This window comes from Pleuronectes platessa, chromosome 9 (assembly GCF_947347685.1).
Source record: "Pleuronectes platessa chromosome 9, fPlePla1.1, whole genome shotgun sequence".
Taxonomy (NCBI): Eukaryota; Metazoa; Chordata; class Actinopteri; order Pleuronectiformes; family Pleuronectidae; genus Pleuronectes; species Pleuronectes platessa.
The window spans coordinates 7807218-7823175 of NC_070634.1; the positions used below are offsets into that span (position 1 = coordinate 7807218).

At 39.0% G+C, this 15958-nt stretch overlaps 1 protein-coding gene across 1 annotated transcript; it reads left to right on the forward strand.

The window, feature by feature from the left end:
• The first annotated feature begins 6192 nt into the window (after nt 1-6192).
• anapc4 (anaphase promoting complex subunit 4) lies at nt 6193-14164 on the forward strand. The gene is made up of 28 exons (XM_053430296.1): nt 6193-6452; nt 7495-7610; nt 7700-7805; nt 7900-8032; nt 8127-8201; nt 8289-8315; nt 8408-8452; nt 8547-8631; nt 8962-9069; nt 9179-9349; nt 9424-9488; nt 9655-9697; nt 9862-9938; nt 10390-10490; nt 10572-10623; nt 10728-10783; nt 10940-10986; nt 11074-11130; nt 11244-11300; nt 11392-11485; nt 11586-11683; nt 12081-12142; nt 12240-12275; nt 12365-12466; nt 12544-12621; nt 12758-12904; nt 13274-13397; nt 13814-14164. The coding sequence occupies exons 2-28, from the start codon at nt 7503-7505 to the stop codon at nt 14051-14053; spliced, it is 2394 nt and encodes a 797-aa protein (XP_053286271.1). The 5' UTR covers nt 6193-6452; nt 7495-7502; the 3' UTR covers nt 14054-14164.
• Nucleotides 14165-15958: the final 1794 nt, after the last annotated feature.

Consider the following 15958-nt stretch of genomic DNA (forward strand, 5'->3'; position numbering starts at 1 on the left):
AGGGGAGTGGATGGTTCCAACTCCCGTCCTGCATCCTAAAATTCAAAACAACTTCCATTAGCCATCAAAATGACACATGTTTACACTGTGGACCATCACTCTCCCTAGAGCAGCCAGAGTTGGCAGGATGAGTCAGACACAGTTGGTCGGTATTAGCAAAGGCCTTTACTGAGGTCATAGTCAACATGACTGGCATTACTCGCTCTGTCTGTGTGAGAACATTTTAACCCATCACACTGCTAAAACTTTCCTTTATTAGATTAATTACACGATTAATGGATAAAGCCTCTTATTGCTTTTTAAATAATCAGCTAATAGTTTTGCAGAATGGTCCAAAGTCACCGATTTAATTTCTGTGAACTGATTGATTCTTTTTTCAAATAATAAGTGGTAAATAATGGATGCATGGATGACTGATTCTTTTTTAGCATGGACAGAAGTACTGCTTTGTACCAAAGGAGAGAAACAGTCAGTGAACAGATGTTTTAAGACCTATTAACATAATAAATACTAGAATCTCAAACAGCTGCATACCTCTGTCAAGGCTCAACAGTCCCATTATTCTCAACACGGATGGAAACATAACGGTAATGGATCAAATATATATCTAACTACATATTTTTTGATTAATTCTTAGAAAGAATACATTCATGTACGAATATAGCCGTGCTTTTTTGTAAACAGGGGAGGAGGGGCTTCACATTCATAACACTTGATTCTATTAACATGTAAGTGTTTAACTTTTAAAATCAGCAGTAATATAGGTCACAAGTGTTTGTGATCTCTGAAGTCTTGACACGACAAACTATTGGTGCCGATACACATTCGGCGCCTCATGGTGTCCTGAAGACCAGCTGTTGTTATTTTTAATCTCCTGGGCTATGTTTCACAGCAGCACTGCAACCCCACCCACCCTCAGCCCAGGACACAGACCCTCTAAACTCGGTCCCTGCGTTCGAACACACTCACAGGTAAGACTGGACATGCAAAAGCGTTCACTGACAGTACCCGGGCTCAAGCATTAAACCCAGACATTGTCCTTCAGACATCCCATTGTCTAAGGAGAACATGCACGACGGCACCGGGCTGATTAAATATGAATGTGGAAAATTTGAGACTGATTGACAAAATGTTAATGACTGTCAGCGCTGTTACAGTTTCCACCACTTCATATCATGTCCTTGATTTACTAAACCTTCAAATATTTAATATAAACAGACATTTAATTGAGAATTAATCAGACGTGTACTTAAAAACATGACAGCTTCAAAGCTTCACACAATGTTTGGGCTGATGTAGCCCATATGAAGACTATGATTAAAATGTCTGTCAGGTTACATGAGATCCTAATTCATAGTTTAGATAATTAATTTGGCACCAAACTATAGAAAGCAGCTGAGAGTATCAACAAGAAGAAATGGAAAACTCACCTTAAGCCGGGCTTTTTGTCCAAACTCTCTCTGGATTTTGTGGTTCCAGGTTTATCGTGTTATTTTGTAAGAATGAGCCAAAAAAGAAGCTTCTCTTCCTGGAAGAGCGTCCTTATTGGTCAGACGGTCGGCAGGACCTCTCAGGTTCAGGGTCCAATTGCGAACTGTCACTGCAGTGGCCTGCTGTCCCATCTGTCCCGGTCCCTATCCGCTCACTGTGTGGGGCTATATTTGGCCCCTGGCTCAGGTTTCACAGCCAGAATACTGGCAGGAGGAGAGAGAGTGGTGTGGTAGTCCAGGGGAACAGAAGGTACTAGTGACATTTTTCACATAAGCAGGATTTAATGAAACACAATAAACAAGGTGTTATATTTGAAACCATACACCATTAATATGCACCGATTAACCAGCAGAATTGTTGATGTAACAAAACACAACCCTCAGTGTGCATCTGCCTCATATTAGGGTAATAAAGACTCTAATCATCCAGCTGAATAAGTCAGTTATTGGCTGGTTATGGTTTGCCCAGTGAAGACGTCTAATATGACACAGTGACGTGATGGGAGCTTATCAGTGTCACTGGCTGAGCTGACCCATGACCCCGGACCACCCACATGTCTGTTCTACCTGTCGCTGAGTTATCTTAAAATGAGCCTTAGAGGATTTAATTATAACTAGAGCTGAGATGAAGGTTCAGCTGTGGGTTTGGTCAAGGTCAATGCCGCCTGTCTACACGGAGCATGTAGAGGTTTGAATAAGTGCTTTTCTCTGCCCAGACAACAAATATTATTTAGAATGAAATAAAGATGGTTCAGTTTTAGGCCAAAATAGTGAAAAGCCAAAGGGGACATATACCACCTTCATTTTAATGATTTAGATTGAAATGCCTCTTTTTACTAGCCTGGATGCCAGACGAACTTAGCCCCGCCCACAACATTTGAGGTCGGGAAGTTCCGTCTGGAGTCACTCCGTTGGGGAGAAATTATGCCCGAACAGGAACTGTTCGGACCAATCAGATTGTCAGGGCGGGCTTTATACGATAATGGACAAATGATCAACAGTAACGTAATCAACCACGTCATCAAAGTGCGCTTGTGTTGAATTTGTTTTCAACAAACATGCCTGCCGCTGGAGAGCAAAGATGTGTAGATGCTTCCATTGAGTCTGTTTTAGAAGACATCGACAGTGCATTCATTTTGAAAGAGGAACAGAGAACGCGGAGCCGACGCCAAAGCGCTGCGCTAATCCCTATCGCGCTGGCGCTTGGCTGTTCACACCGGACGCTGAAGCGACGCTGAACCGCCGGGCAGCGCTAATAACATAAAAGTATAAAAGCATATACTTACTTGTTGCTCCAACATTAAGCAACAGCGTCCCAACATGTGTCTTTTTTGGTGTTGTCTTTATACACCATGTTCCGAGGATCATACAACTCACTGTGCTTCTCCACTTCAATTATTAATTTAAAGTCATCCATGTTGAAGAACTTCTCCGCTGTTTGCTCCGTTAAATGTCGGGTGTCGGGTAAATTACGTATTCTCCACTCAAGCCTATGTGGAGCATACGTAGCCCCCCCCTCTCTCTTTTTATCTTTATCACTGCTTGTGTGGCTGTATTTGGATGGGCAGAGGGGGACATTTAATAATGTCATTGGTAAAATTAAAACTCCAGGACAACAGAAGGGGAATTCAAAGTATGGGATGCATATTTGATAATTTATATCATAAAATATGTCATCAATATCGTTTAAAATCATTTTTCAGTGTGTTTCTTGTCGCGATACGCTCTCGTCAAGTGCAAAAAATAAACTCGACGGCGAAACGATCGCTGCACGGCGCGAGGCAGCCTTGGCCAGCGCGGCACTTCAGCCTCTGGTGTGACCCGCACAAAGGTTTAACATGGGAGTGGATGGGAGCCAGCTGTTATTTAAGGCTTGGCGCTGCGCTTAAAATTCCCTTTGGCATCGCTTCAGCGTCCGGTGTGAACCCGGCATTAGTAAATAACTAACAATGCTTAACATACGTCACATACTACGTTGTTCTGATTGGTTGTAGGTCTATCAAATTGAGACAAGAGGCATTTTTTTTCTTCTGGTTCGGTTGAAACACGCCCCATAATCAAAGCCCAATGGAGCGGTATCAGACTCACATTCTGACTAGAACTGTGAGTATGACAACGTCAGGCTATCTTTTTACAGCCTCAAAACCCAGAAGTAGCTTTTTCCTCTCTCACACTCCTTCACACCCACTAATATCAAACATGGTGCCGGCCAGCCAATAAGTGGAGATGGTCGGTTGGACACTGACGACTTGGGTTTCTCCTTTTCCATCCAATTATTTTGATTTTGTTTTAGAATATCTGTCTGTCATTTCAGTTAGAAATGCTACTGAGTGTGGCTCCATTATTGTTGAGACTATTTATTAAATTTTGAAAGATAAATGTGTGTGTCACACTGTATATTTGCTATGTGTTGTCAGATCTTAAAAAAAAATTGTAGTTTAAAAATAAACCCACTTAGAAAGAAAACTTTGTTGTAATGTAATGTAATTTATGTTATACCTGCCAGTGTGCATCTGTAAGTGATCTATTAAGTCCTTAAAATGTTCCTTAACTCGTGTGCCTCACCAGTGTCGTAATCAGTGTAAAAACAGAAGCGATAGATGGCCCACTTGGCTTTCCAGAGTCAGACAGGCACAAACAGTCGAAGACCACACAGCCACACATGGTCTATTTCCAGGCAACCACATTTTGTGCTCTCAGAGTTATTCTGGTTCTTCATCATCAAACTACTGATTACAGCTGAGTGCCAAAGATAAGTTTGGAAAGAATTTCCAATGTAATACCTGTCTACTGTACATTCACACACACACACAAACACACACACGCACGCACGCACACACACACACACACACAAACACACCGTACACACGCACACACACAAACACACACACAACTACATACACAAACAAACAAACAAACAAACAAACAAACAAACACACACACACACACACACACACACAAACACACACACAGATTAGAATCATACTCACTTGTCTTCTTATCCCAATTAGCATGATCTATAGTGTAAATGATTCTTAACTTTATTGTTCAGTGGCAACTTATCGTGTTTAAATATATCGCAGTATGTCTCAAAGTTTCCTCTCATGATAAACCCATATTAACATGATTGGGAGAAGACACATATCCTGACACAAAGTGGACAAATAGAAAACATCATAGAGATTATTATTTTAGGGGTGAATGACCAAGGCCATGAAGCTGAGTATTATGTTTTATATTGACAGTTGTTTAGCAAACACCAGTAACCCTGCACAGACCTATTTCATGAAATATTGAATCTGCAGCATTTATGTTCTTTAACTTCATAGTAAAAGTAGGTACTGTACTTTAAATGTCATTATCACTGGCTTAACCAGTATTTGGTTTGTTAGCTCATGATCATGCGAACAGATTCATTAAGGTCAAGGACTGTTTGTCGTCCAAGGAGAACATTCTCTTGGATTTAGATCCATTGTATAAGACCAGATAAACACAAAATAAATAAATAAAGCTTAATTAATGCTAATGATATTTTGGCTTGTTTTTTTCTACAATGAAAGGAAGTGGAGATTTGTTGTCCATATTTATATATAGTCAACAACTACATACAATTAATGATAAAATTATTATCAGTATTTATATGATAATGAATAAAACATTAAGTAAAAGATTAAAGTATAGTAGATTGAATGTACTTACCGAGAGTATTTCAAATGCTTTTGCATTAAAGCCAGCTTGAAGAATTTAAAGGACTCATCGTATGCCCATTTTACCACAGTTGATATGGTTCTTTGGGGTCTTAATGAAATGTCTGTAACATACTTTTGTCAAAATACCACAAGGATCATTAAAAACAGCCCCTTTTTACCCTGTCTAAAACAGCCCTCCTCAGATTGACCTGATTTGAGTGCCCGTTAGCTCGCGAGCAAGTGCTGACCGGAGCTGGGCTAACTTGGCCATGTAGCGAGACTCCCTACATGGGTATGGTGCGAAATTACGTACGTTTTGGTCGTAATCCCATTTGACGCATTCTAGCGTATCGTTTCGGACATAGGGGAACCACAACAAGTCGCAGGAATTGTTTTTGTCCAGAGTTTTTGGGACGGTAGACATGCCAGATACCCAAATTAACGTGTAGAAGCACTACAAAAGGGGAATTTCCATACGATGGGTCCTTTAAAGCGTTGCATTCCACAAACTTGTTTAAAGGTCTTCTGCTCAATTCAAGTTACCAACTACCAGTAGATGTTAGCAGGTGTTAGCGGCCACCAGCGGATGTAGGGACATTACATCAGTTGTGCCCTTAGCATTATCAAGTTCTTTGGCCTTTTAATAAATGATACAGACTGAATTTGAGGCTAGCTGACTGTCTACTGGCTAGTAGGGCAGTACTATGAAAACCATGTGGCACTGTGACCACTACAGGGTGACAAGATGAAAACACTCGAGATATACCATGAATTTAACAAGGCTATAGATGTATGATTAGAAATAAAAATAGTAACTAACGTTTCTGATGTGGATGTTCAGAATACAACTTTTATAATGAGTAGGTTTATACCCAGTCTGACAGTGTTACATTGTCACTTACTGCTTCGCCAGCAGCGATTAACATGTTGACTGTCAGAAGCTTCCAACCATTGAGGAACTGCGCTTCCTCCTGTGAACAGATTGTCCTCTCCCGACTCCCGTTGCTCAGCAGTGATTGGTCGGTGGTAAAAACATGGCGCCGTCCGCGTAATTGTGAAAACATCGTGAGGAAAACTTAAATACTTTGATGGACTTACCCGCGTGCGTTTGTCACCGTTATATGTCCTTAGCGTGTTGTGGTTATTATCTTTCCGTCAATGGCGTCCAGCTCCGTGAATGTAGCCGTTAGCCTCTCTCTACATTAGCTTCCTCGGTTTGCTAACTGAGCAGCTAACACTGGTACTGAGGCTCCTCATCTGACATCTCTACCCAGTAAGTGAGAAAGGGTCCGGGCTAATCAGCAAGGACCGTCAGCGAGCTTGGCTTTACAGCGCTGTGTTGTTTAGTTCGTTATAAAGCTTGTATAAACACATTATAATTAAAACTATTATACTGGCTACTTGCATGTCTTCGTATTCCTGCAAGACAATGTGTGAAGCTTTTATACTGGGACCTGATGGAGACAGCAGACTGTTAGCTAAGACTTAAGGTGACATGAGGCTGCTTAACCTCTGGGATTTACTATAATGTCATGATATCAGTCTGAAAGGGTGCATTACTACCTGTTATCTCCAGGATCATAGTATAATGTTTCAGTAATAGGGTTTGTCTCATATCACCCACCACAAGTCAATAGTGAGATAAAAGCAATAGTTTCCTCCATCATCAGTTTTAACAAATTATGTTTTCATATGTGTTGCACTAAACTTGGTTGAGGGATGAGGTATTGTTGAGAGAGGAAAATAATAAATTTGATCTTGATCTGGTTAAATAGTAGAGTCAAGGACCTGGAGTTTAAGTCTGGAGCATGATGTAAACATTTAGACACGTTTATGGTCCAGACATGGTCCAGAGTTTACACAAATTAGAGTGAAATTAAAAAATGTCCCTGTCATTTTTGCATTACACGACCTAGCCTAATTTTTTTGGTGCTAGGAGAGGTGTTGATTCATATTTCTCAAAAACCAGATCAATGATTCTGTCTGAAAAAGTCGGTCTAAAAGCCAGTATTCAAAGCTGATGTTGTCCAGACAATAAACTGGTTGTCAAATATCTTGATTAATTCACTCATAGTTTCAATCACAAGATAAACAAAAGTATTCAAAATGTCTGATGTACTACTCCAGTGTAAACTCACAAGCAAGCATGTATCAATAGATACTCCACAGCCTTGTCGTCTTCAGGCACCAATCGCAGCCATACATTGTGACAGGAGATAATTTCTTAAAGTTAACTTTATATTAACATGTAGTAATAGAAACTGAAAGCTACTGTCTGTTATTCATGTATTTATTGACACTTTTCAAATTTCCAGCCAACAACATGCCTGCCTTCCGCCAAGTGGGAGAGAAGCAGCTTCCTAACCCTGTTCTGTGTATGGCCTGGTCTCCCAGACGGGACCTGATTGCTCTGGCCAACACAACAGGAGAGGTAAAAAAACAACTTTCATTTTATTCTAAAATATTTATTCTCATGTTGAGTTTTATGGTTCTAATTTCATGGCTCCAATTTGTCCATAGTTGCTGCTGCATCGTTTAGCCAGTTTCCAGCGGGTTTGGAGTTTACCACCCAGTGAGCATACTGGGAAGGAGATCACTGCTCTCGCCTGGAGACCTGATGGCAAAAGTAAGGAATGACTACTTACATTGCTTCTTTTTGGATTGCTGATTGCTGTGATCTTGACGTTGTTACACTTTGATCCTCTCGTATGTCTCCTCAGTATTGGCCTTTAGCCTCGGAGACACCAAGCAGGTGGTCCTGTGTGGTGTGGAGAAAGCAGAGATTCTACATGTGTTTCCGATGCAGAACCCTGTGACCTGCATGCACTGGATGGAAGTGACGGAGGAGAGCAGGTGTGTGTAAGGCACCGGGATTAAACTAGAGGAACAAAGGACTTTACTTTTTCAAGAATAATGTTAATTATTGGTCCTTTTTTATGTGTTTCAGTGCTCTCAGCTCCTTTTACAATTCAGAAGATGAATCCAAACTTTTTCTTCCCAAATTACCAGCACTCCCCAAGAGGTAACAGAAGCATTATTTACACGTCAGATTTTAATAAAGCAAATCGTGGGTTGACTAAATATAATGTTTAAACAATTGTTTTGCCAGCTATAGCACAACATCAAAGATCTTCAGGTGAGACAGAATTTTGATAATATGTCAATCCTATATTAGTTATGTAATATATGTTTTATTGTTTCTGAGTTGTTTTGTGATCTGTGTTACAGTGAAGAAAAGTCAGATGAAATAATGAATCTTCTGGGAGAAGTCAGGTACATTAAACTTAATATTTAATAAGCACACAATATTTGTTTACCTTTTAAGCGTCTTATAATTATTCCACCTCTCCATTTCGTTTCTGTGCAGACTGAATGTACTTGTTCTCGGGGGACAAGATGGCTTCGTGGAGCTTTATGCCTATGGGATGTATAAGATTGCCACTTTAACTGGAGTAAGGCTCACTCATTATAAAGAGTTGTCTTTCACATCCTCTGAAAGACTTGGATAAATTAGACTTCTGAATTATTATTATATTACAATTATAAAATGTAAATATATTTATCATCATAAAAATGTAGCATTAAATATCACTGTATTGTAGAATCCGTGCTAGTCTGAAAAACGTAAAAATATGTTTCACCAAAGTAAAATGGATAAAAGGTTTTAGATTATAATTCTGAAGCTGAAAACCGTGACCTGTAAAAAAAAAAAGAAGTTTATATTAGATTTGAATGATATTAAAATTGTGTATTAAATCTTAAATTTGACTTATGCTTTAAAGGTATCCGGAATGTGTCGCAACCTCAGTCTGTCCAGTGATCTCAAATCTCTCTCTGTCATCACAGAGGTCAGATCTGATGAAAACAACCCAACGATCTGCTACATTCAGGTAATATGCATCAAGTGTCTTCATTTTCCTCTTCCTGTAAACTGTATGTTTTTTACTCATGCCTTAATTTCGCTCTTGCCTGCCCTTTTATTTTTAATTTGTCTTACAGCTGGACACAGGGTTGTTGTCCGACTGTCTGCCTGAAGTCACCAGGATGGCGCGCAAGTTCACCCACATCTCCACGCTCCTTCAGTACCTGCATCTCTCACTCACATGTATGTGTGAAGCCTGGGAGGACATCCTTATGCAGATGGACCTTCGACTCACTAAGTTTGTTCAGGTCAGTAGTCGTAGGTTTTTGATCAAATTGATTCACTTAAGAGAGATGCAACAATTTGTTTTCTATTTTTAAAGGAGAAAAACACAAGCACTCAGGTTCAAGATGAGTTTCTGGATCTTTTGCTGTGGGGACAGTCAAGGTGAGAAAAGATAATTTTTTTCTGTTAGTATTTGTGTATTATGATTTCACAAATTATCTTGTAATTATCTAATGGCAATATATCTTGCGATAATTCAACTCTAAAGCTAAAAAAGTTTTAGTTCTATGAAAAACTCATGTAACATTTGCGCTCTGTGTACCTGTAGTCCAGAACTACAGGCTCTCCTCATGAACCAGCTGACTGTCAAGGTGAGAGAAAGAAATTATGTACAATTCACACATCTGGTTGAACATTCGGTTTCCTTCTAATGATTTTTTTTGAGAGAGAATTTCTGATGTTGTGTCACAGATGCGTTTGGTGGTAAAGCTGAAAGTCCCACCTCATTTGTTTATTTTGTTCATTTCCCTCTTAGGGCCTAAAGAAGCTTGGCCATTCCATCGAGTCCTCTTACTCCAGCATCCAGAAGCTGGTCATCAGCCACCTACAGAGGTATTCACATTTTTTCTCTCTCCTCAGTAGAAGCTCTGGATTTTTACTGATTCAAAGGTGGTAAAAAACTAATTTGATACCAATATATCAGCCGACATATATATTATTAAAAGAAATTGGTAATTTTTTAGATGTCTTTATCAAACCCTTATGACAAATAAGATTGAGGCTTTATAGTTTTCAGTTTAACCATAAACTAAATTATAAATGGATATGAAATTATAAGAATTTATAGAAGTTAATTCAAATTAAAAAAAAAACTAGAAAATAACCTTTTGGACGTACATAAATGCACATATTTTCGGAATCATTTGTTTAAAATAAAAGTTGTTATATCGCCAAAAATATATACGTAGATACCCATTTGGCTGTGAAAGGCTCTTATGTCCTCAATGCTGCTGCAGCCTGAGTGTCTCTCATGTAAACCCTTCCTCCCTTTCACTCACTGCAGTGGCTCTGAGGCTCTGTTGTATCACCTCAGTGAGGTGAAGGGCATGTCCCTGTGGAAGCAGAAGTTCGAGCCCCTCGGTCTGGATTCAGCAGCTATAGAAGGTACCATTTCTCTAACCTGCACAATGAGGAGAAATTCAGCTTTTTACCACCCAGAGCCACATTCGTGTTTTGTGTTTTCAGGTGCGATCACGGCAGTGGGATCCTTCTCTCTGAAAGCCAACGAACTTCTGCAGTGAGTTAGAAGATTTCAGAAACCCTTTTATTCTTGTTCTTTGATAATATTTATGTTATTTTTAATGCTTACTGTATAATGACTGCTTTTATTATGTAATTCAGGGTGATTGACAAGAGTATGAAAAACTTCAAAGCCTTTTTTCGGTGGCTGTACGTAGGTAAGAAGTTTGTCTGTAGAGTTTGACTTGTGGATTTTGATACAGAGACAAATATCATCGTGAGCATTCAATGTAGTAGTTTGTAGTAACCCATTTATTCCCTCTGAATCATTGTGTCTATGCTCAAACTGCTCAAACTTACATTTTTTAACACAGCTATGCTGAGAATGTGCGAGGAGCATGTACCACCAGAGCTTAACAAGGTGAGGACGTTTCCAAGAGAAAGATTTGTGATCTTTATTTTTTTAACGTGTCGATTTACATTTTTAACAAGTTGATTTATCCATTAGATGACTCAGAAGGACATCGCCTTCGTTGCTGACTTCCTGTCTGAGCATTTCAGTGAGGTGAAACCAGAATAACAGCCCTATACAGACACTCAAATACATTTGTATTATATTTATAGCATTGTTTGTTGTTTGTTGTTAGCATTGAGTTCAATTTCTCCCTGGTGTAACAGAATGAAGAACTGTTTGATCGCAAAGGAAAGTACTTCAATGTGGAACGAGTTGGTCAGGTAAGTGGTTTTTGTTTTGTGCTGTCTGCAGTATTTTTGAATGGAGCTGCCATCTTTAAGTCCTGTATCTCTTTCATATGCACATGTACAGTACCTGAAAGATGAGGATGAGGACCTCGTGTCTCCGCCCAACAACAAAGGAAACCAGTGGTTGAAGTTTTTGCAGGAGAGTACGCACCTGAAAGGTAATAGAAATAGTGAATAAACAATGTGTAATTTAGGATGTATATGGTAAAATGCAACCCTCATGACTAACAGATAACATGTTTGACTTGTTTTGTTTAGAGAGCCCGTTGCTGTTCCCTTCATATCCACAAAAGTCGTTGCACTTTGTCAAGAGGATGATGGAGAATGTGATTGAGCAGTGTTTACAGAAACCTGCTGTGAGTTTTCCCTGATTCATATCTTTTTTTTCTAACCATCGGAATTAAGCATGTAGTTACAAAGGTCAAGGACATGATGCATTCATGGCCCAGTTAACTTTCCTCTTCATTATACTAGACGTATGAGAATTCAGGAGATCAGCTATGTTCAATCCCTGAGGGAATAATAGGATCTAAAATGAGGCTTTGAGACAGACTTTGCAGCATTTGTATATCCTTTTGCCACAACACAGCTTTTTGGTCAGGACCAGTAAATATAATGTTTTGGTAATTCTCTCTCATTGAATAAAACAGGGCTGAACTTTCTTTTTGTGTTTCTGACGATTTACATGTATTCTTTAGAGGTGCTTGGTAAAAATTATTCTTTCAGTGGACATTTTGCTTTGTTCGTATCTAGGAAGTTATTGGGAAATCGGTAAAACAGGCTCTGCTTTTGCCGCTGTACACTATCCCAGAGAGGTACGATCTGATGTCTCTGTTCAAAATCTATTATTTTCAAATATGACTCAGTTATTGTCAAGTTGTATTCACTTGTTCATGTCCTTTGTCTTTGCAGCTCAAACACCCCACGACTTTTTGAACTCCCCTCTTTGTACGTAAAACACAAACATCCTAGAGATTCACAATAATCTGAAACTGTAATATAACTCTTTGTATTAATGATTTTCTGTTGTTTTACAGATGGAACGACAAGAAGGCCAAAATGCATTATGTTGTCTTCAGCATGCCAGACATTTCACCCTGCAAGATCTACCTGTTACGGAAAGGAACAGACCCAAACAGGTACATTTCGGACATACATGTGTTTTTCTTTGTGTGTGTAATTTATCTGTTTTCAACGATACTTGTCTTCCTTGCAGACATATTCCCAATAGTGTCATGTCGATTGACCTAAGCCACCATCTTGATAGTGCGGATGATAATAACGCTGTCGTCCAGTGAGTTCCTCTCATGACGTTCTTACCATTCCATTTGTGAAACAGACCTAAATGCCACCAAACTCCTCGACTGGTGAAAATGTTTCAGCCAAAGCGTACTTTGATTTTCTTTTTAAAGGTCTCATTTTCTTTACAGGTTCCTAGATGCTCGTTTCTATGACGATGAAATGCTAACTGTAGTCTTGCAAGGAGCAGGAGACAACAGTCAACGTTTCCTGGCTCAGCTGCCTCTTGCTTCCACACTGAGCTGTGAGACGGAGTTCAGCTGGGAGCCGAACCTGAGGTGTGTGTGTGTCTGTGTGTTTGTTTGTATTTGTTTTTGTGCGTATGTTAAAAGTGGTATCTCCCTAACTCTCACCACTATGAAAATATAATAATAAGTACATCTGTTGTTTCTCAGTTTAATAGAATACTCATTCATAATAATCAATAATAAACATACAAAATATTGAAAAACGACCTGTCTTGCAATGTTAAATGTCCAGTAGTTTTTGTGTTATCATGATGACTAACAAACTAACAAACACAGATGAAAACCACTGTTGGAGGAGGTAATAGAATGTTGCCCACTTGCTAAATATATAATCTAGCAGATGAACAGCAGAGACAGGGCCTACATTTTAAACATTGCTTATGTCACCTTTGTTGTCAGGTTGGATCAGCAGAGCAGTAACATCCCGTGTCAAGGCTTAGTGTTGGGGAATCAGTGGCGTGAACTGGAGAGCATGAAGGCTCAATTTGTAGCTGTCAATGGAATCCGCAAAGTGGCCTGTGTGGTAAGTCACATTTATATCTAGTACTTTCCAGTGTATATTTAGTGCCTGCCCTGGGGATTATAATGTGGGATGTTATGTGTGAATGATTTGTACTTGGTTAGGGTTCAGATGATCCATTTCCAATGCTCTCAAACAACTGTGACAGCAGAGTCATGATGGTGAATGAATGTAGTGGACTGCTTTCATTTTTTTTTTTTTTTAAAGATTTTTTTTGGCATTTTTTTTATGCTTTATTGATAGTGTAGACAGAGTTGAAATGGGGCAGAGAGGGGAGTGACATGCAGAGAACGACCGCGGGCTGGAATCGAACCCGGGTCCGCTGCTGGCCGAGGCCCATGGGGGGGACGCCCTACCAACTGAGCTAAGGGCGCCCCCTGCTTTCATTTTTATAACATTTATTTCTTCTTTCCTGGCAGCTGAGTGCCAATCTGAGGCATATTCGTGTTTTTGAGATGGATGTAGAAGATGAGGATGAGGAGGGAGCCGACTCCCAGAATGCCAGTGCCGACCAGGATGGACTGGAAACTGCCATGAACAGCGAGGGGCAGGGAGAGGAGAGAGTGGAGGCTGAAGGTGAAGCCAAACAGGGTGGAGGAGATGGGCTTCAAAAACCTGAGGAACGACTGGAGGCTGAAGAAGCCCTGGAACTCTCTTAAGACTGAGACACCGGAAGGAGCAATATAACAAAGGACTTGGCTCCATCTTTTGTTTTTGTTTGTTTTTTTGAAAGATATGTTTGTATTAGAAAATAAACAGGATTGTGTTTATATTTGTTGGATGGTTTACTATGGCTCAATGCTGGCGACAGGCAGTGGCAGAAGGCGTTATGTTGTCAGATTGTCAGTCCATCCCATTCTTGTGAACAAGATATCTCAAGAACACCTTGAGAGTATTTCAAGAATGAACTGTTTAGAATTTGGTGATCAAAGGTGACTGTTACCTTATAAACATGTTTCTTTGGTCTTGTGAATGGAACATCTCAGAAAAACGTTGAGGGAATTTCTTTAAATTTAATACAAAGGTTCAGTTAGACTCAGACAGTGAATAGAATTTAGTGGTCAAAGGTCAAGGATATCTCATGAGTCTGCTTTGCTGAGTCATACACAGTCACCACAATCACAATTCTAGTTTTTCTGATTCATTTCTTTTTTCTTTTATAGTAAATTTTAAATGTATTGTACATTTTTAAACTGCACCAACACTTTTGCTATTAGTTAACTCATAACATTTTAAATAATTATAAATGGATAATAAATAGAATAGATACATTAATGGATATTTAAATATATTTTGGTTTTGGCGTTTTGTAGCAAACATTTAATGCTGCAAGCAACATGGACAATCACACCTTGGAGATGCTGATTCACTATCTTAGAAACACTATTCAGAACCTTTATGATCTTTGGATTCTGCATGAAGGAGCAGATTGTTGTATGAATGGATAATGCACATGTTGGTGGTGGACATGGATTCTAATATCTAAAATGATAATACTTTGGAGAACAAGATGAAGTACAACATTTAAAGTGACAACTGAAATAGCCAAAAAAATACAAAAATACGACAGAGCTTCAGGGAACTAACAATATAAGAAATCGCAAGTCTACTTTAGTATCTTATCTATTCTCTCATATAAAACTACTTATTACAATACATGATCCAGTTACTACATCACCTTAGATAACCTCTATCCTTGCACTAGTGTTGGCAGGACTGGGCTCAGGTGTCATGCACCTTTTTAATGGAATGACCTGCAACTTGATGTAAGAGAATATATTTCTCTGACTTTAGCTTCTCTTCACTGATTTCCATTACATTTTAGAATTGATTCTAAGATTGTATTGCTGACTAGTAAGGTAATACCTGGACTTGAACCTTCGGGTCTTTTGACACTCATGTGTCCAATCGTAAACTGAGGTCCTCAGTGAAGGCCCAACCCAACAAACCAAAGGTCACCAGACCTCTTGTGTCAGGCTCCCTGAGGAAATCCGTCTGGCAAACTCTTTATCCCCTTCTAAATCTTTAAGACAAATTTGTATAGGTGTGTTTTCTCCTAGTTTTGATAGAATAGATAATTTTAATCATTTTACAATGTTTTTATTTATCTTATATAGATCTCTTTTCTCATCTGTAGCACAGTTATTTCTTTATCTGTGCTCTAATGCTGTGTGTTCTTCAAATTGCATTTTTAACTTGTGAAGCACCCTGTAACCTATTTTGAAAGGTTCTATATAAATAAAGCTTATTATTATGTTATTAACAATTACATCATTGTTGTATTATATTTCTTTCAGCTGCAGTCTGACATTCCCCTTAGTGAAATCAAACCTTTGTTATCTGTTGTTTTTAATGATTGTTCATTTTTATCATCTAGTCATAGTTGTGTTACTTTTATTTATACTCCTTGTTGTGTTCATTTGCTGAATGTGAATGTCTCCTGTTCTCAGGTCTCTCGTGGAAAAGGATAGAGCATCACAATGAGACAGCCTCAATAAAGATAATGATTAAATAAATTAAATAAACAAACTGCCTTTACACATGTATGAACTATTTAGGATTGG

Excerpts from the sequence above, each read along its gene's own strand:
- anapc4 (XM_053430296.1), top strand. The coding sequence starts at position 7,503 with ATGCCTGCCTTCCGCCAAGTGGGAGAGAAGCAGCTTCCTAACCCTGTT. Across the intron at positions 8,033-8,126 it reads GAAGTGACGGAGGAGAGCAG|TGCTCTCAGCTCCTTTTACA; the intron begins GTGTGTGTAAGG and ends TATGTGTTTCAG. Across the intron at positions 12,905-13,273 it reads AGCTGGGAGCCGAACCTGAG|GTTGGATCAGCAGAGCAGTA; the intron begins GTGTGTGTGTGT and ends CTTTGTTGTCAG.